The sequence below is a fragment of the Arvicanthis niloticus genome, chromosome 15 (assembly GCF_011762505.2).
Source record: "Arvicanthis niloticus isolate mArvNil1 chromosome 15, mArvNil1.pat.X, whole genome shotgun sequence".
Taxonomy (NCBI): domain Eukaryota; kingdom Metazoa; phylum Chordata; class Mammalia; order Rodentia; family Muridae; genus Arvicanthis; species Arvicanthis niloticus.
In genome coordinates, this window is record NC_047672.1 from 46,819,748 (window position 1) to 46,839,796 (window position 20,049).

Genomic DNA, 20,049 nt, shown 5'->3' on the forward strand with positions numbered 1-20,049 from the left:
GAAGAATCTCTATAAAGTTCTGAGGCATATATGAGATTTTAGCATCATGGCATTATAAGAGTTTAGGGAAAACTCTATTACTAATCATCTTAAAACTGCTACTTTTCAACAGTGATGAAACGAACCATGAACCAGGAATGGTAGGACAGCAGCCCTTTAAATGTCTAGAATTATTAATTTGGTGACCTTCTCAGATGGAGTAAATCGTGTAACAAAGAAAGGTGGAAATGGGCACACAGGCAGGCTACTTTTGAGAGGATGTGTTTAAGTAAAGATTGTTTGTTTAGAATGTCTGCTGAGCTTTCTTGGAATGTGAGCTTATGATAAGAGACTGTTTTTAAAGTTTAAGAGAGTATGAACCACGATCTGCATGTTTTTGTCCTATAAGTAGCTTTTGAATTAATGAGAAAATGTGGTAGACACTAAAAACAGAAAAGTTCAAGTTAAAATTGAGATGGGCAACAGCTGTTATGCTATAATATGTAATCAGCACAGTGCACATGGCATATCATTATTAGTAACAGTATTGATGATAACGAGTATTAACAGGTCCATGTGTTGGAATGTATACAAAATAACCACTCTGTAAGGGACTAAGTGATGTCATTGAGGAAAACAAAGTATTGAGATGCTATGTATCGGGCTTGATGTCGCAGTGTTAGTAACAGTTAAGTACAAGCTTAGTAACCAGAAAAACACATTTAAATGGAAGAATTAGTGTTCTTCCTAAGGCTATTGATTTTCTCAGAAGAATCCTGGCTTAGGGATCAGGATAATAGAATATCCCCCTTAACCACTAGTTATCTTTTTGTAATTTTGACAACATTATCGAGCTGATTCTCCCTCTCTCTCTCTCCCTCTCGCTCTGCCCCTTCCTCTCCCTCTTTCTCTCTCTCTTTTCCTTCCTCCCTCCTTTACTCTTCTCTCTTTAAGATGATAGGATGATATTTTTCTTAGTATGAGGTTCCTTATAGATCTATTTAAATTAGTTAAACCTTGCCAAGAGGTTAAACAAACCCATTGTGTTTCTCTCATTTAATGTCCTTGCCAGATATCTATTACTTAAAACAACACCAACAAAACCCATCCAATCAAAAAAAAAAAAAAAAAAAAAGCACATAGTAACCCTTTGTAGTCTGTCTTAAACTAAGTCCAGTATCATCCTTGATTTTCTACCTTAAAAAACAATACGAACTTTCTGAATATCTTGTTGCTCTCAGGTGCGTCTTGTTTCATGGTGTTTATTCTTTATACTTGTTACTTGTAGTTTTTCTTGATGATTCTGAAATGAGAAACTTCTTACTTCTCAATTAGTGAATTCAGAATGAATCTGTTAAATGTCCCCAACTTTCGTTATTTTAATGCTCTTCCATGTCTAAGGCAGTAGCTATCATATATCATCATTTATTACAATATTTATAATTAATTGTAACTATTATGCTTTACTGGTTTATCTATTCCTGTAATTATTTCATTGTTTGCTTGGAGTAAGTATCTAGATATTACTAATGTTTTATTTCTCAATATTCATTATAGTTAATAGTACATATTCAAACTATCCATAGAAGAATGAATGGCCTCTCTAGATTAAATAATATGGACAACTATACCATATAACTCTAAGTGTATGGGAATGAACTATTGCTCCAAAGAACCTAGATTAGCTTTAACCAATTTTTAAAATTAATTTAAAAAACCTAAATTAAAACAATTATCCCAGAATTCTAAACTTGGAAGGTCATAATAATTCAAGTCTTAGAATATATACAGATGAACATTTGTTGCTTTTCTTTGATTAAATTTTGTGTAAAGAAGAGATGGCATCATTAAAATGCTGGCAAGAGACAGAAAGAAAAAGGAAAGCTAGAAAGAGGGTTGTGCATTTATTCAACAGTACTTCTTTGCTATTATACTGCATCAGGCAGTATGTCAATCACCAGGAATACAGGGGAAAAAAAGGAAAAAAGTTCTGGGGAACACAAAAGGGATCTGAGAGATATTAAAGATGGCTTTACTTATATCATAGTCAGATATACTGATGGTGGTAGGTCCTTCTGTCAATAACCAATAGTCTTCATCTCTTTTCCCATTTATTTATTTATTTATTATTTATTCATTCATCCATTCACTTTACATCCTGATCATTGTCTGCCTGTTCTCCCAGTCTGCCCCCTCACACAGTCCCTCCCCCATTCACTCTTCCTTCTCCTCTGAGAGAGTGGAGACCCATCTGAAGTATCCCTCCACCCTGGCACATCAAGTCTCTGTGGAGCTAGCCACATCCTCTCCCATTGGGGTTAGACATGGCAGCCCCCAAAAGAAAACAAGATCCATAGGCAGGCAACAGCTTTAGATACAAGCCCTCTCTGCCCCACCCCAGCTTCAGTTGTTGGGGGACTGGAATGAAGACTTAGCTGCAAGTCAGCTACTTATTTGTAGGGCCCTAGGTCCAGCCCTTGTATACTCTTTGGATGATGGTTCAGTTTCTCAGACTCTCAAGGGTCCAGGTTAGTTGATTCTGTTGGACTTCCTGTGGAATTCCTATCCCCTCAGGGTGGCCCTCAGCTGGGGGGCTCAATCCTTCCCCTAAAGCTTCCATAAGACTCCTTGAGCTCCATCCAATGTTTGGTTGTAGGTCTCTGTGTGTTTCAGTCAGCAGCTGTGTGGAGTCTCTCAGAGAACAGTGATCCTTTCCTCCTGTCTACAAGCATAAGACAGTGTAATTAATAGTGTAATTAGTAATAGTGTAAGGGGCTGGTGTTTGCTCATGGGTTCATCTTCTTTTTCTAATTGTATACCTGTTTAATTAAACTATATTGTAAATTTGTTTAATTAAACACCTTAGAGGTAATTGGTCAAATAAGTGTTACTTCAAAGTTAAGAGTGATGTTGTGTTTACACATATCTGATAATATATTGCAAAGAGCAAATCACGTGCTCTCATAAATTATCTAAAACTAGGATTGAAATGTTTAGATACTGTAAATGATGAATTAACTAAGCCAAAACACAAAACAAAACAAAAGAAACAACAAAAAACCTCAGACTTGATATTCACATGTATTGATTCCTTCCTTCCAAATTGCCTTAGAAATGCTAACTATAATCCTGATAATCAAGATTTCCTTCAGGGTACTGGTTCTTAATTGTGTTGATTTTATGTAATACAAGCATCTTCTCCCCAAGTTTAATCTTTTGTTTTTAATTTTACAAAGTCTTTTTAAGATTTATTTTATTTTATGTGCATGAGTGTTTTGCCTGCCTGTATGTCTGTATTCTGCAAGTATGCCTCATACCTTCATAGTTAGAAGATAGCGTTAGATTCCCTGGAGCAAAAGTTCTTGGTTGTTATGAACTACTGTGGGGGTGCAGGGAATTAGACCTGTGTCTTCTGCAAGAATGACAAGTGCACATAAGCACTAAGCCACTTCTCAGGTCCCCTTTTATAATGCCTTTCAATGAACAAAGAGTTCAAAGTTTAGTAGTAGGAGCTGGAAAGATGAAGTAGTTAGTGACAAGGAGCACTTCTATTCTTACAGAGACCCTGGGGGACTGGTACCATGTGGTAGCTCACCATCCCAATTCCAGTCCAGTTCCAGGGGATCCAAGCTTCTCTTCTGTTTTTCACTGGTATTGTGCACAAACAGTTCACAGACAATCATGCTCTAAAGCATGCACTTACAATAAAAATAAATGCCTTTAAAAATATTTACATTTTAAAAGAGGGAAACTAAAGTTTTTACTTTATGATGACTTTTTGATTATTTGATAACTTCCTGCTCTGTATCATCATATATGTTTTCTCTTAGGAATTTTCAAGTTTTTGACATATTAATAATTTAGTTCACTTGGAGCTGAATTTTGTGTATGTTCTATTGTCATTGTTTTCTCTATGTATGGTCATGCCCCTGTCTTCATTTCTGCATATTCCCTATCACCCTGTTTTCCAATATGTTAGATTTGACCATGATGTGTCTTCTCACTGTTCTTTGAGTCCTGTTTCTCAGCTGATTTGCAGCTTGTTGATACTGTGTCTTGAAAATTCATTCTTTATAAGAACTCTTAAAATTAGATGAAGCAGATTCCCTTCCCCCTACTCCATTTCCCTCAGCTATAGAGACATCATTATACCTCTGTTTTCTTTGGACTCACATACCCAAACTCTAGGAAAAACAGCTTTATAGTTTTGACTACAATTCATTAAATCTGTATATCAACCTTCATAATTTTTCATTCCTATCTATGAACATGGTATATGTAACTTCTTTAATATTTGTTTATATAGTTTTATCATTTAGAAAAAAATCAGCTTTTATTAGATTTTTCCTATATGTATTCTATATGATATTTCTGTTTCATGGGTATCAAGTTTTCCTTCTAATATGTATTCTTGAATATAAAGTTTTCCCTTATATTACTGAATGTCCATGTTTTGAGGACACTCAATCATAATAAGGTTGTTTAATCACAAATTTCTTGTCTCACAGGTGAGTTTTTACAAATGAATCTCTTATCCTTTCAAAACAATCATTTTTAATGAAGCAATTAAAATTGATTATAAAATGTAGTGATAGTGTTTTGGTAAATATAAAAGTCTTTTAATAGCAAATAATTTCCTTCTACAAATAAATTTTAGTCATGCTTTAGGAACAAATAAGAAATGGGAATAACTAACTGTCTAGCAGGTTATATGTTCTCTTAAAATATTTTATCCTTTCTTGGAGAATACAATGTGCTTTGATTTTGATTTGTGCCTTTTCCAACTCCTCCCAGATCCAGTCCCACCTTTCTACCCACCCAATGTTTTTCTTTTCTTTAATGTAACTTTATTTTTGTTTTACTTATTTTCTTTACATCCTATTTTTCCTTCTCTGCTGAGCAGGTGGGATACCCTGGAGGTCCCCCCACCCCCATGCTGGTACTTTAAGTCTCTGCAAGGATAGGTTCTTCCTCTCCCACTAAGGCCAGACAAGGCAGCCCAGCTTCTACACACCAAACTCACTCTCTCTCTCTCTCTCTCTCTCTCTCTCTCTCTCTTTCTCTCTTCCTATCTGTCTCTGTCTCTCTTTTATAAAACTTATAGAGTCCAATGTGATGTGTTGATTGACTTCTCTTGGGTATAGGGCCTTCCCTGACTGTAATTGAGTTACCAAAGTGTATATCATTAAACAAATCTACAAAACAGACTCTTCTTTTCCCAGAGGCTCCCAAATACCAATAAATTTGCACCTGGATGGTGGGGCTTGATGTCCACCTCCCACCTTTATGCTAGTATTTTGTCTGGCTTGAGTTTGCACAGGTGTTATGCATGATATTATGATCCCTGTGAGTTCATATATGTGGTTGTCTTGCTATGCCCATAAACCGGTTCTTTTACCATCTCTCACCACTGATAATGTATTGCTATTACCTGTGAGTTCATATATGTGGTTGTCTTGCTATGCCCATAAACCGGTTCTTTTACCATCTCTCACCACTGATAATGTATTGCTATTACCTTAGATCACTATGTGTCTCAAGTCTTATCAGAGAAGCTTCTTGGGGGGAGGGGCAGGTATATGGCAATTAATACAGAGACCTAGAACTGACCAAAGTTCTGACAAAATACTGCAGAGTTTTCATTCCTAAATAGGGTATCTATATCACATACCTTTCCCCCAGACAAAGAGTTCTTTGCTCAAGAGAAAGATAGCTTATAAGAGCCAGAGGGTGTAGATGCATTTCAGGCTTGCATGTTCTTAAAAGAGATATTATATACTCCAAATAGCAAAATTATTGTTTTGTAGGTGAATTTCATAAAAATAAATTATTGCATATTTATAGGTCTTGATAATTGATTAGTTCAATTTCCATACTTTCAACTCTATAGTTTAAGAATTTTTATGTACATAGAACATTAGTTTTATTGAGATGCCCAGAACTGTTATATACATAAGTAAGTTACCTTCTGACACTGTCAGGAGGTGAGAGTTTACAAATTATACACACTTTGTAAAAATAAATTTAGCCATGCTGAAATATTCACTGAAAAAAGGCTAGATTCAATTATACAAGTTTATCAGCAAATGCCACTTTTTAGATTTCATGTCTTTGCTGTTGTTGTTTTTGTTTGTTTTGCTGTTGTTGCAGAAACTCATTTTAAAATGTCAGTATTAAAAAAAAAAAAAACAGATTAAGGTTGGGACATGGTGGTACATGCCTTTAATCCCTGTGCTTAGGAGGCAGAGGCAGATGGCTCTCTGTGAGTTCAAGGTCAGCCTAGTCTACATAGACAGTTCCAGGACAGCCATGCTATATAGAGAGGCCCTGGAGAAAGTAGAGGCAATGGGAGAAAAGACTGGCAAGAAGACTGAGAGGAGACAGTGGGTAAAATACTTGTCATGCAAGACCTGTGATCTGAGATCAATGTGTAGAACCCATGTAAAGATGAAAGGAGACAGTTGCCTCTAAAAAGTCTTCTTCCTCTGTCTTCACATTTGTGCCATTACAGACATGCACCATCCATGCACATCAGATGTACCTGATAATAACAGTAACTTAAATTAATTGTAAAAGAAATCCAAGACATAAATTAACTTTTGAATAATTCTACCTAAATTAAAATTTTCATTAATTGTATTTTCATATTGAGTATCAGAGAATAACAGTTATTATGACCTCATTAATCTGCCCACTGACATTTAAAAGAGAAAAGTACATATCACTTCTAATAAGAATGCAAAATATACTATAAAAAGCAATGAAATCTCAGGAATTTTGAAGAAATAAGGTATGTACTTAGATATGAGTACTCTGAAGTCTCTGTTTTAAAATTGGCCAGTGGCAATTCACACATGAAATCCTTGAGCATAAACCTAGCTGCTGCTTTTCAGGTTTTAGTGATCTGGTTTTACTTTATTTCTCCTTTCTATAGAGAAAAATTTACTTTTATAACAATGCTGTTGAATTATAAACAGGCTACAATATATGATTATCTAAATATTAGAAACCAACTTTATAGCAACAATAGAAAATCAATTCATAAAACTTTGCCATTTATACCAGAATGAAAATCCTCTAAATTTGAAAGGTTAAATAAAATATAATGAAAAATACACATTTGCTTTATAGCTTTATTCTGGGTATATTTTAATAAGCACAATATAATCTCATTTAGAAATATGTCATTGTATAGATTATTTAAGTTTTCAGAAAAAAATCAGTATTTATTACTGTATCACCATGGAAGATTTACTTATATACAGTCATACAAAATTATGAAAGCTTATACAAATTATTTGCCTTATTGTTAATTTTTCATCATGCAAAGATATTTTAAAGATATAATTTCAAACAAATGTATGTTTTTCTAAATTTTAGCAGTAAAGAAGAACCATTGTTAACAGAAGAAAATAAATTTGAGACTTTAAAGTTCACAGGTAATATTTATTTAAAATTAAAATCTGTTTTTGTCAATATCTGCAATAAAAACAGTCTTATAATTAAAATCAATTGTATTAACTTTTCAGAGTCCTACATCCCAACAATCATTTGTTCTCATGAGGACAAGGATGACTTGGGAGACAATCTTCAAAACGTAAAAGATATCAACAAGAAGCATGACGAACATAATGAAAAAGAATTAGACTTGATGGTAAGTGTTCTGGTTGACACGGTATTAGAGAAGATGGATCTATTTATGCTCCAAAGATGCTGCAATGCCTGCCTCTCAATGGCTTCAGCTAATATAATTTGCAAATGTGAAAGCATGGCTTATTCTGTCCCAGCATCTCCATCTAGCTTGAGCAACAAGGCACTTTGATTTCAGTATGTTGCTTCTGCTCTCTGCAGTAGTAAATTAATGACATTAATTTCTTATCTTGTTACTAGTGGCTCTGAGTAATAGTTTGTGGGAATTAGAAGCAAGGGCACCATCTTGATGTACAATTGAAATCTTCGTGACAGGTGTGCACCTAGCATAAAGTAAAGTGAGAGGGTTGGAAGAGTAAAGTCCTATTCAACTTAAGAAGTCTGTAATGCTGGTGTTTAGCCCTGTTTTGCTTTACTATTTCTATCCAAGTGGAAATTCCAAAGTTTCTTAGCAATGTAAAATATTAAATTACCAAGGAAGAAGAAAATAGCCAGTGCTACATAATTGTAAAACAGGCAACAAATTCAATGCTGTACAATTTAGTCTAAACTTTGTTACTACACATTTCACACTTGACAAACATCAAATTTGTTCTGAAATTTGGAGGAGACGGTTCAGCTCGCACTCTCAGCTCGCAGTGAGAGGCAGAAGCAAATGAGTCAAATAATGCAATTTATTCTTCATTGTATTTGGTTGGAGCTCCTAGCATGGTGGTACACGGATTCATAATCATCTAAGATTAAAATGACATTTGCCTCTTCAAGTGTCAATGCTGAAACTGAAAAGAACTAGAACTCATCCCCCCCCTCCCACATTTCACCTCTGCAACAGTGATATGGCGACCGCACCACTAAAGTATGCAATTTACTGTGCTCCAACGTTAAGGCACTACAAAGTTGTCACCATTGTGAGAATCCTCACCAGCCGAAAGTTAACATCATCTTTTTTTTTTTCAAACCAGAGAATATAATGAAAGGACCCTGAAAAATCACATACATCACCAATACACCTCATTATCATGAGCAGCCTCAAATATAAAAGTTTGTTTAGAAGTTACTGAGATTGTACGCCCAATAAATGAACAGGGAGCTGTAATTTAGATGCTAATTTGCTCCATGCTGACGTGACTGCATAAAACAATGAAGCTCCATAATAGATGGAAATACAACCAAATCTGTGGAACCCACAGGCATTGGCTTACAAGACAGCTGTGCAGTTGACAAGTAACATGAGCCTTATGTGAGAAGAAGGGGAAGACGTAAGATTTGCATATAATTATTGAGATCATGCAAATGTCAGTTATGAGGAGAAAAAAAAAAAAACACAGGCATCTCACTGTTAAATCCTGACAGTTGGCATCACTGAAGAGCTCAAATACATTTGAGTACCAGTTGGCAGAGGGTCATTAAAACAGAATTTGCAGAGACATTAACTCCCTCACTTTTCTTTGAGTGACGTTTTGCTATTAATAGTTTGCAGAGGCTTTGCAGAAAACATATTAATAAGAGAAACTGTAATGGGGGCACCTACAGCACGTATAAATGTGGCACGGGGTACCTAGGAAGCTGCTCTCTAATTGATTAGCATGGAGCTATCAATGTGTATATCCCAAGTGCAGAAAAAGTGCAATGACAAGCAAGAATGGTTGAATAATACAATGTGATATTTGGAAGCGGAGATGGAGTGTGATTAATTTGGGCCCCTTTTCTTACTGATTTCATTCCCAAGTCATACCTTACAAAGATCTTGCCCCAAACATCCGACTTCCAGAGTTTATGTGAAACCCACAAATGAAATGAGTCAAGGGAATCTACCACACAATTACTTGAGCTAATAAAATCTAATTCGCTTATCATATGTTTAAAAAGATCATATTGTCATAATTTTGTTGCTTTTTTTTTCCCATAAGCTAAACCAACGGTTAATAACTTCCCAGGATGAAAAGAATACATTTTCAACAGATGCAGTCAATTTCACAAATAAAGCTGAGGGGTCAAAGAAGAAGCAAGCTTACCATGAAATACACACTAACTTGTTCAGAGGGCCTTTGTCTCCAAGTTTATCAGCAGAAAGTTCCTTAAAGAGAGATTTCTACCACAGCAGAAATGATTCCCCAGAAAATGAATATGGTCATCCACGTTCAGAGGAAATTATTTCAGATGTGGGAGAAATAGGGCCATCACAGGAAGATACTAGTTCTGATAAGTTAATGCAATTGAAACTCTGCAGCAAAGAAGACCTGGATGATAATGCTAACCCAGCCCGTGGGAGTGACAGAGTGTGTTCTTCCTCTGATCAACTAATGGCATGTAGTCTTAAGAATAATGAAGCAAGAATCAAGAAAACTGGAATGAAAGATTACAAATATTCACATGGAGATTCTTGTTTAGAGGCATCTGCAAATGTGGAAGAATCAAATGCATCTTCCAAAGATGATCATGACAAAGTCAATGATAAAAAGGAGAAAACATGCTTAGGTGTTAATGAAAAAAACCCAAGCAAAAATTTCCAGTCAATATTTCAGAACCAAGAGAGACAAATGGGGTACCCAAAAATAAGCATTGAAGGGGCTAAAGAAGACATGACAACCCTACGAAGCAAAGATACCACAACTAACACCTGGGCGGTAACAGTAGATCCCTCTCCCCCCACAAATACAAAAGTGAATTGGAGAGAAGTTGGAAATGGTACCAATTTAGAACCAAGAACTACTGATCTTGGTTCTCCAGGGAATTTCAGTCTTCTGAATGATGATTATCTTTTCAAAGCTGACAGGGAAAAATCCAACCCTAGTAATCCTGAAGACCAGAATATGAACTCACAGCATAGACAAAATTGGAATGTTCTGGAAAGCCAGCCAGAAACAAGAGCGGCTGAAACAAATATAACCAAGCATACCAAAGAACAAGCAGAGAATAAAGACATGTGGGAAAAAAGAGATAACAGTAGGAATCTGAAAGCTACTCCTACAGAACCATTGTTTACCTGCCAAGAAACAGAACGCTCTGAACTGTCTTCTCTAGCTGATCATGGTATTGCTGAGAAAGCACAAGCAGTTACAGCTTATATAATTAAGACAACATTAGAAAGTACTCCAGAAAGCGCATCTGCTGGAGGAAAAGCAATAATTGCTAAGCTACCTCAAGAGACAGCCCGAAATGACAGGCCCATCGAGGTAAAAGAAACAGCGTTTGATCCACATGAAGGGAGGAAGGATAATGCACATTATTCCCTTTGTCATGGAGAAACAGCAGGTGGAATCCATGACAATGATTTTGAAAGGGAGTCACATTTAGATATTTGTAATGTACGTGTAGATGAAATGGAGAAGGAGAAAACCACATCTACATGCTCTCCTAGGAAGACATATGACAAGGAGAAACATGGAATTGGACGTGTAACATCTATAGACGAAGCTTCACAGGTCATTACAGGCAATCAAAAGGCTACGTCAAAACTGGATTTACATTTGGGAGTGTTACCAACAGACAGAGCAAAATTCCCGGCAAATACAGATCTTGAGCTGCTTCAAGAATTATCAAGGAGAACAGACTTCAATGCTGTTCACTCTGAATTTAACTCAGACACTGCCAGCACTTCTCAGGACAGCTCGCTAGTTTATAGACACTGCTCTAAAAAATCAGTACCTTCTTATGGTGAAGCGAGGGCAGCGACTAACACAACACTCCAGTCTATTCCTACCAAATCAGAATATAATTGGAACCCAGAAAGTGAGATCTTTGGCCATGCCATGTCTAAACCTGAAGATGTTTTCAAAAGTTCAGAAATAATGAAATCAGGTAGTGGAGAACAAGACAGGGGTGCGATTCTCCAAAAAATAAAAGGTAGCTTAGAAAAATCCCAAGGCTCAATGATATTAATCAATAAGCCTCTTGAGAATCTGGGTCAAGCAAGTTCTGAAAATGAAGGTTTAATGGGTTCTGGACAGTCACAACGTTCTTTGGGTGACAAAGGATCAGTGAGCTCTTCTGCTTCTGCTACTGTCCCTATTCAGGAACTTGAAGCTCAAGGCAGGGAATCTCTGTTTTCAATAGCCATCAATTCTAAAATACCACACTTCCTTTTGTTTCTGATATTTCTTGCAACTGTCTACTGCTATGACTTAATGATAGGCTTGGCATTCTATCTTTTTTCCTTGTACTGGTTGTACTGGGAAGAGGGGAAGCAAAGAGAGTCTGTCAAGAAAAAGTGAGCTTGGCGCAGTTGCTATTCTCTCTTGAAAGATAAGCTATTTAGTCCCAAACATTTGGAATGGCAGGAGAGACTATTCATTGTTCAAAGAGTCAGTGCAGTTTTTCTCTTGAAGGATCATTTAAAAAGGAATGCGTATGAAGTTTGCTCCTTCATATAAGTAATTATTCTATATAGGACCATTATGCTTGGATCATTAAATACCTATATGAATATGAGATGTGAAGCACGTCAAGTTGGAATTAGGTACAGCTGTTGCTCCTTAGCAGGCTGTGAAGTTGCAATGCTTCATGTCTCTTCAGTATTTAAAGTGCTATTTCCTGCATTCATTTCTTTCACAGTAAAGCTTTGGATATTTTTTTTCCCTGAGAGTACTTTCCTGCTACTTTTTTTTAAATAGATAAAACACGGACAATAGAGGAGAACTTTCTTTTTACTTTTTTAGCCCCTAGAATTAGCCATGAAATTTTCATTTAGCATTGTGCCCTTTATCAACACATACTGATAGATCAATATTAAAATTTCTATTTATACCTTTAAGAAAATACCCATGTATATTGCAATATACAAACTTAAATTAGAAATATATATTATGCACACTCACGTTATACTTCATGTGCATACACTTGTATCTCTTCATATCTATGATGTCAGGATTTTCATAAACCAAATTTAACCAAGACTTTCATAATAATTAGAAAATTTTCCTGCAATTCTAAAAATTTTGTTGGTAGCCTTTTTAAGTAATGCTTTTTTTTTTTTTTTTTTTTTTTTTTTTTTTAGTTGAATGGGTAGACTGTAATACAGACGAACAATTTTAATGTTAAGTGTTGTACAGACATGAAAATCTAAACATTCTGTAATCATTGCTTCAAGGTGACTTTGTATCTCTAGAGCAGTTCTCAACCTGTGGGTTATAATTCCTTTGGAGACGACATATCAAATATCCTGCATATCAGATATTTATGTTAGCACTCACAACAGTAGCAGAATTAAAGTTATAAAGTATAAGCAAAATAAAGTTATGGTTGGGATCACCATAGCATAAGGGATTCTATTAAAGGGTTACAACATCAGAAAGGTTGAGAACCACTGTATAGAACATAAGGCCTTAAGTAATAGTATAGTCGATTCTAAAGTGGTTTATTCTTCCTGATAGTTCTTCTTCTTTTAGATTAGTTGCTAAGATTTTCTCATAGTAAGGAGATGAATTATATACTAAGGTAAATTTACAGAACAAACTTCTTGCCTTTGGTGATATTCATTATGTGATCTTTAGGTTATAAGATGATGACTCAAAATTGTAAGCAGGCAAAATAGGTATAGTTGGAAGCGTACTGAAAAAGAAGTGAACATAGAATATAGCAGTGATTTTGGTTACTGTCATTATAGGTAAAGGTATGAAATAATGGAACCTTTTGTAGTTAAAGTGGAAATACGATCAAGATTCATACATAATTTATTTCAGCAATTTTATTGAATAATTGTAATATGCACAGTCCTGTGCTATTCTATGGAGGTTCTTTGATACACTGCATATATGGATCCATGTATATAGCAAAATATTATATTTGAACTGGCTTGGAGCATGAAAAATGTCACAGAAGGTAGTCTATTCATTGGTCATCTTTCATGGAAATTTCTTTCAGGGAAGCTTGAACTGAAAAGAGTATGATATTTTCATTTACTTATAAATATGAAATTACATGTCATCTCATATATCTCACAAATATGAATTTATAAGAAAATAAAAATATTTAAAATGACTTATCATTCAATAGTTAGCGGTTTGCTTAAGTTTCTTTATGTACACAATTATTTCTCAATCTTGTAATTGCATGCTTTTCTCAAGTCTCCTTGAAAATGAATCATTGGCTTTAACTTTTTAAGTTGACCTAATACAAACATCCTGAAGTAGGACATAGGTCAAATATTTGCTTTTTGAGAGGCATACTTCCATCAAGTACAAGTGGAATTCTTTGAAGTAGCCCTTAGAAATTTTCTCTAAAATTGTTGCCCTCAGATTATTTTGTCAGACTAAGTTGAGTTGGAGTTAAAGTTAGCATTCCACCAGTTCTTTAGGGCTTAGAGGGTTTTTTTTTTTTTTTTTTTTTTTTTTTTTTTTTTTTTTATTCCTATGTTTTAAGAGTTCTAGTCAACATAGCTTATCTCTTTAATGCAAAGGACACTATTTTAGGAGCACAGGTGCCCAAATGGAAATTCTTCCCTTAAATGATCAATGTAACTTTCTTTACCTCTTCTATTTGATTTCTGGTAAGAATAACTCACCAAAGGTTCTCACTCGTGCATTTGTAATAAAACAGGAACAAGCTTCAAAGGATTTTAAACACTTGTTAGTTGTGTGTTTCTTTGATGAAAAGAAGAAATACCGGATCGAACTGACTTTTCAAACATGACTTATACTACTTGAAATAAAAAGTCAAAAGTACATTTGAAAGGACTGCTACATGAGGAGGTTGGGCTTGGCAGTCTCTTTGGGTCACATCTCTATGCTGAATAAGAGTGAGTGGTAGGATGAACTTGTAGCCTCTGCTAAGAGAGACTCAGTTATGGGCCATCTTGGTAAAGGCCATTTTTTTTTTTTAATTTATAGCTGCCAGTTTCATGTCTCACCACACTTTGACTATGGGCATAATGAGGGCATAGCAGAAATAATTAGCCGTGAAGATCTTTACCTATGCCTTTCTTACTTTAAATAAGGAATATGATTTAATTGTTGTCACCTTTTATCTCTTTGGGGTTCTCACTCTTAGAATAGAACCTCTAAAAAGTAAATGAGAAGTTTGGCAATGTTAAGTAGCAGAAAACAACTGTCTTTTGAAGAACTCTGACTTCTTTAAGCTGTCAATATCACAATAAAATTCTCAACCAGAATAAAATGACTATGTGGTTTATAGCCACTCTTCAACATTTAGGAATGTTGGGTTAGTAGAAATGTATTTTCTTGAGGAGCTCTAATCTGTGGATAGCAAATTTTTTGAGGACTATTTATATTCAAATATTTGTCACTATATTGTCAAAACAGGACATTCTTATACCTCATCTTACACCAGTATTCTGGTTAAGTGAAAAATATTTTAAATGACCAGACCAAATATGGGGAAATAACTAAGATATTTTATCTCTATCCAGTGGTAGTCATAAAGCTTTTACAATATTTTGTTTTACAGTGATGAATGTTAATCCCCTTTATATATGAATAAAGTAAAAAGGTAACAAACAGAACTAGTGAAAATATAGGAGGTGAATCTACTTATCTCCTTTACAATAGCCAGCTTTTCTTTTACATGTACATTGATTCTAGAAACTGAAATTCACAATAAGGACCACCTTTTGGTGTTAACTTGTCTTAACTAGTTCCTTGCCAGGCACATCCTCAGTTCTGTATCTCTGAAGAGATCAGCTAAAATGGTTACTGTTATTTAATTAATTTATCATGGTTGCTTTTGTATATTTTTTTGGAAATTTTATAATAAAAATCTTGTCAGGACAACTTAATTTCCATCATTTGAAACATGTTTGATGAATAATCTACTGTTTTACCACAAGAATAAAACTTTAAAAATTATTTTTCATGAAACGTTCATCATATCTTGGAAAGTGCATGTATTTTAAAATAAATTGTTCAATTGTGGTTTGCTAAAACCTTATTAAATGAACAACTATTTTAAAAGTTCAACATTTTCATTTTATATCATTTTAATATGTGGCAAATTATACACAGGACATTGATTTTTCAAAAATTAAACAGTACATTGTGCCAAACCTTAATAAAATTTCCCCCATGTCATTTTTTACTATATCTACTGCTTGCAAATTGCCAGAAAATAAAGTAAAATTTCAATAACAGGAAAGGATTATAGAATCATTTTGATTTGGCTATGGTGTTTTTAAGATATTATTTTACAGTAGCCTGTGATACCTATTAAATTATTTCTCTGGGTTGATATTGGTACAGATTTCTTTTTGTCTCAGTACAAATCATTTCAGTATTCCACATTGTCTCCTAGCAAAAGTTCTCTCGTAAATCAAGATTCTTTAATTACTTCTCTTAGCCCTACATGTATACATTACACTGCATAGACGATATGGTCTTTCTGCATTCTCTTCCTGTCTAGTGCTGCACACTGTCTACATGTAATTCAATTACAATTCTGTCTTTCATAATCTCCTATTATGGAGCATAACATCTTTCTGTTTTCATTTCTCTGCCAGTGTTATCCTTCCTTTTGCTTGCACTGAACACTTGGATATCCCAAAAAGGCCAAGAAAGAAACACAGAGTTTTAATTTTTTTTTTCTTCTGGTCACCCTACATGGCCTAGTCTACAGAGATGCTGAGCTAGTATTTGTCACAATAATAACTCTTCCTTTTGTCTTTTTTAGATATAATTAAAACTGAATACATATTTTAAACTCTTAGCTGGGATGATAAATAAGTTCCTGAAGATAATGGTAAAAAGGTAAAGAGAATTTGGAGAAGCAATTTCAAGTGATGTGTTGGAGTTGGGGTGTCGAAAGTGGAAAATGGTGTTTTCTTCTCATTTCCCTTAACTATTACTTTATAAAACACTTATTTTCATGTTAAAACTTTCTTCCTCATACACAAAATATTTCTGCCATTTTAATCTCATGGAAAGTAGGCAAACTTTTCTGAGTTGAGGGGAAAAAAAATAATGGATTCCTTCCTTCACTGGCTAAGGAAGAAATTAATGGGACACAGCATGTTGTCAGAGAAAGTAGCTCAGTGGTTTTAAAATCAACAAACATCACAAGGTATAAAGTGTAAGAAACCCAATCTTCCCAGCTGCTGCCATGCCCTTTGAAAATGGCTGATCTCTCCACTCCACACCTGTTCTGCATGTCAACCTTCAGGGTAAGTAAACAGAGCTTGGAAAAGAAAACAGCCCCCATATTTTTTAAGGGGAAAACATTTGTCTAACATATAAAAGAGACTCTGAAAGTACATAGAGATATTAAATACATTAATGCAGCTACATACAAATATTTGGTAACATAATATATGTAATATTCAAAAGTTTATTTTTTCATCAATTAAGATAAAATAGTATTACAAAAAGTAGTATACTTATTTTAGAGGTTTAGGCTAAAGAGAAGAAGTATGCAAGCAGGAAATGCAATAGCTGATTATGTACCATTTCAAGTCCATCTGAAATTAGTCACTTAAGAGTGAAGAAAAAGCCAGCTACACCTCCACTTTATTTTAAAATTCATTAATATCATGTATTGGTTGACTTGGTTCTGAATGGAAACAAATTTAAAATTCAAAAGACACACTCTGTAAAAGACAATCTCAAACAGCAAAGAGATGGCATAAAAGAATCATAAGAAGCTGCTAGCTCTCCCTGTAAATACTTAAATAAAGCATAATGTACTTCTAGCAATTGTATGTAGGAAGTACACATGATAGCATTAATATTTTAGCAATGAAAATATTACACACTTGAATCACCTTTTTTTTCCCTCCACATAATACTGTTATTGATTCTCTGGGAGTTTCATACCATGCATCCTTATAACAATCTCTCTGAGTATTTCCATATCTCTGCCTCCTAACCTTTATGATTCCCCCCTGCTCTCCCATCAACACACACACACACACACACACACACACACACACACACACACACACACACTCACACTCACACATGGTGCCCAATTTTTGTTATCTATATCCTCACTGTAGTGTGGTGAAACAAACTCTCAGTGGCCTGCCCTTTAACTAGAACTGAGTCCATCTCCTTCCACACCTCCAACAGAAGCCATCAATTGTGGAGAACTTACTTTAGCATCTCAGTCACATTTTTTAAGAGTTCATTTTTGAAGCCTCCAGTATAGACTGTTGTCTCTCTCTCTCTCTCTCTCTCTCTCTCTCTCTCTCTCTCTCTCTCTCTCTCTCTCTTTCTTCTTTCCCTCCTTCCCTCCCTCCTTTCCTCCCTCCTTCCCTCCCTCCCTCCCTTCCTTCCTTCCTTTCTTCTTTCCTTTCTTCCTTTACTTGTTTGTTTGTTTATTATTTTGTTCTTTTTGTTTTGTCTTTGTTGGAAGTGTTGGGGTTGTGGTAGAGGTTGTCAGAGGAGTCCTCCATATCCTTCCGTCTCAAGTGTGGGTGTAAAGTCATCACTATCATAGCAAAAGTAGCTTCTTTGCTCTTCACAGTCAGCAGGAATACGAATCATGGGTACACTACCCTGTACCCAGACAAAGCCCTATAGGCTGCTCAGACCACAGATATCAATAAAGTCTTAGGCAGCATCAGAGGCAACCCACATCAACATGGCCTCCAGTGACAGCACAGCCCATGGTCATGGGTGGGTTCAGGCTGCAGCATAGACCATGGGTATCTGCATGGCCTTTGATGGTAACACAGATTATAGACATTAACACAGACTCCAGCTACAGTAGTACTATGGATCCAGACATGGTCTTTGGCAGCAGCACTCTTCTGGTTATCACCATGGACTTGGGTGGCAGTACAAGACGCTCTGGTTGGTAAGCATGGCCTTGTGCCACTTATACACTATAAAATGTTGCATTGCCTTTGTATACGGTAGACAAATTCTCAATTAATAAACTAATTCTTGGGAAATTCATCATATTTTTTTCATAGTGAATAAAAATTCTCACCACTCCTTGAGTGAAAATTTTTTAAGTTCTACCTAAAGAAAGAAAGGAACCAAGATAAAGGAAATTTATTTCCTGCTCTCACAGACTTAAGTGGAGATATTTTGAATACATTCATAGTCTTTGAAGGTTGTGAAGGAAAATCAAGAGTAAATTTAAAATTCAGAAATAGGAGTAACACACACACACACACACACACACACACACACACACACACCAAAACAAAAAACCCTGCTCAGTCACCTTCATCCATGCAAGAGATGGAGGAACATTTTTCAAAAACTGTTTTTTCCTTGTTGATTTCAAAACACTATTGGGTCAATGTCAGGTACTCTAAAATTGTTCTGCTGTCGAAGATACAGATCGTCTCTGGTATTCTATAAATTGAGCACTAAATTTAAATATAATTTTAAATTAATTTATTTTTGTGTTTATGGGTATTTTGACAACATGATTATCTGTGCATCAAAAATGTGCCTGGTGTACATGGATGATGGAAGAGGTTGTGGGAGTTTTTGGAACTGAAGTTACTGACAGTTGTGAGCTGTATTGTTGGAAACAGAACCTGGATACTCTGGGAAAGCTGCCAGTACTCTTAACTACTGAGCCATATCATCTTGTTTGTTTGTTTTATAATTATTTAGGTTAAATATAATCTGATAATAATTCTACTCAAAAATTATTACTGAAAGACAATGTTATTTTTATTCATTCATTATTTCTAATTCTGTATATGGACTTGTTACACATTCACTGTTAGATTTATTCTTAGTTATGCTATATAATTTGTTGTTATTTGAATGACTAAATTTTTTTCTATATTATTTATGTGCTTAATTGAATTTGTGGCTATTTTATTCAATTTGACTTTACTCTTGATTCTTCTTTTTTTTCTATGTAAGTAAAAATAGCACTGTTTGGGGGGGAGTTGTTTCTGCATACATTTCTTAACTTTTGGAAATCTGCAGATGCTTCCTTGGGTGATTTTTCATTTTATGTATGGCATGTGAAGATACTACTTTATCTAATGGCATCTAAGCAGGTAATCTGTGTTATCTCATAGATAAATTTGTAACATTTCTCTCTTTAATGGGAACCACATGGTAGAGTCAAGATGATTATTAATTTTTCTCCTTTCTAGCATTACATAAAAAGGAGATGAAAGAATAAAATAATGTAAAGAACTACAGTGGGAAAAATACTTGGGATGATATTTTAGCAAACTTTTCTAAGTTCTAGCACAGGCTAAGTCATAACTGACTTCAAAGCCCAAATAAGGTTAAAATGTATTCAAGCACTAGAAGACACACATAGGAAATCCATTGGTATGACCTAATTCTAGGAATGAAGCATTAGGACAATAACTGTTTTTGAAAAGACTAAGATATTTACAGCCGGAGATATAAGAAACAGGTATAGGATCTTAATGTAGGATACATTTAAAGTCCTAGTTGGAATTGCCACTGACATAGCCAGTCAACTCTGCTCTTAAACCCTTGAAGGACTACAGTTTTATTTTCTGTGTAACCTGATTGAAAAAAAAAA

At 35.0% G+C, this 20,049-nt stretch overlaps 1 protein-coding gene across 1 annotated transcript in view; it reads left to right on the top strand.

Moving 5' to 3' along the window:
* Positions 1 to 19,235, top strand: part of Ppp1r3a (protein phosphatase 1 regulatory subunit 3A) — a 41,669-nt gene extending 22,434 nt beyond the window's left edge. The window contains exons 2-4 of the mRNA XM_034519612.2: positions 7,360 to 7,418; positions 7,509 to 7,633; positions 9,540 to 19,235. Coding sequence (XP_034375503.1) covers positions 7,360 to 7,418; positions 7,509 to 7,633; positions 9,540 to 11,843 — 2,488 coding nt within the window. The 3' untranslated portion in view covers positions 11,844 to 19,235. The remainder of the gene's footprint in view (positions 1 to 7,359; positions 7,419 to 7,508; positions 7,634 to 9,539) is intronic.
* Positions 19,236 to 20,049: the final 814 nt, after the last annotated feature.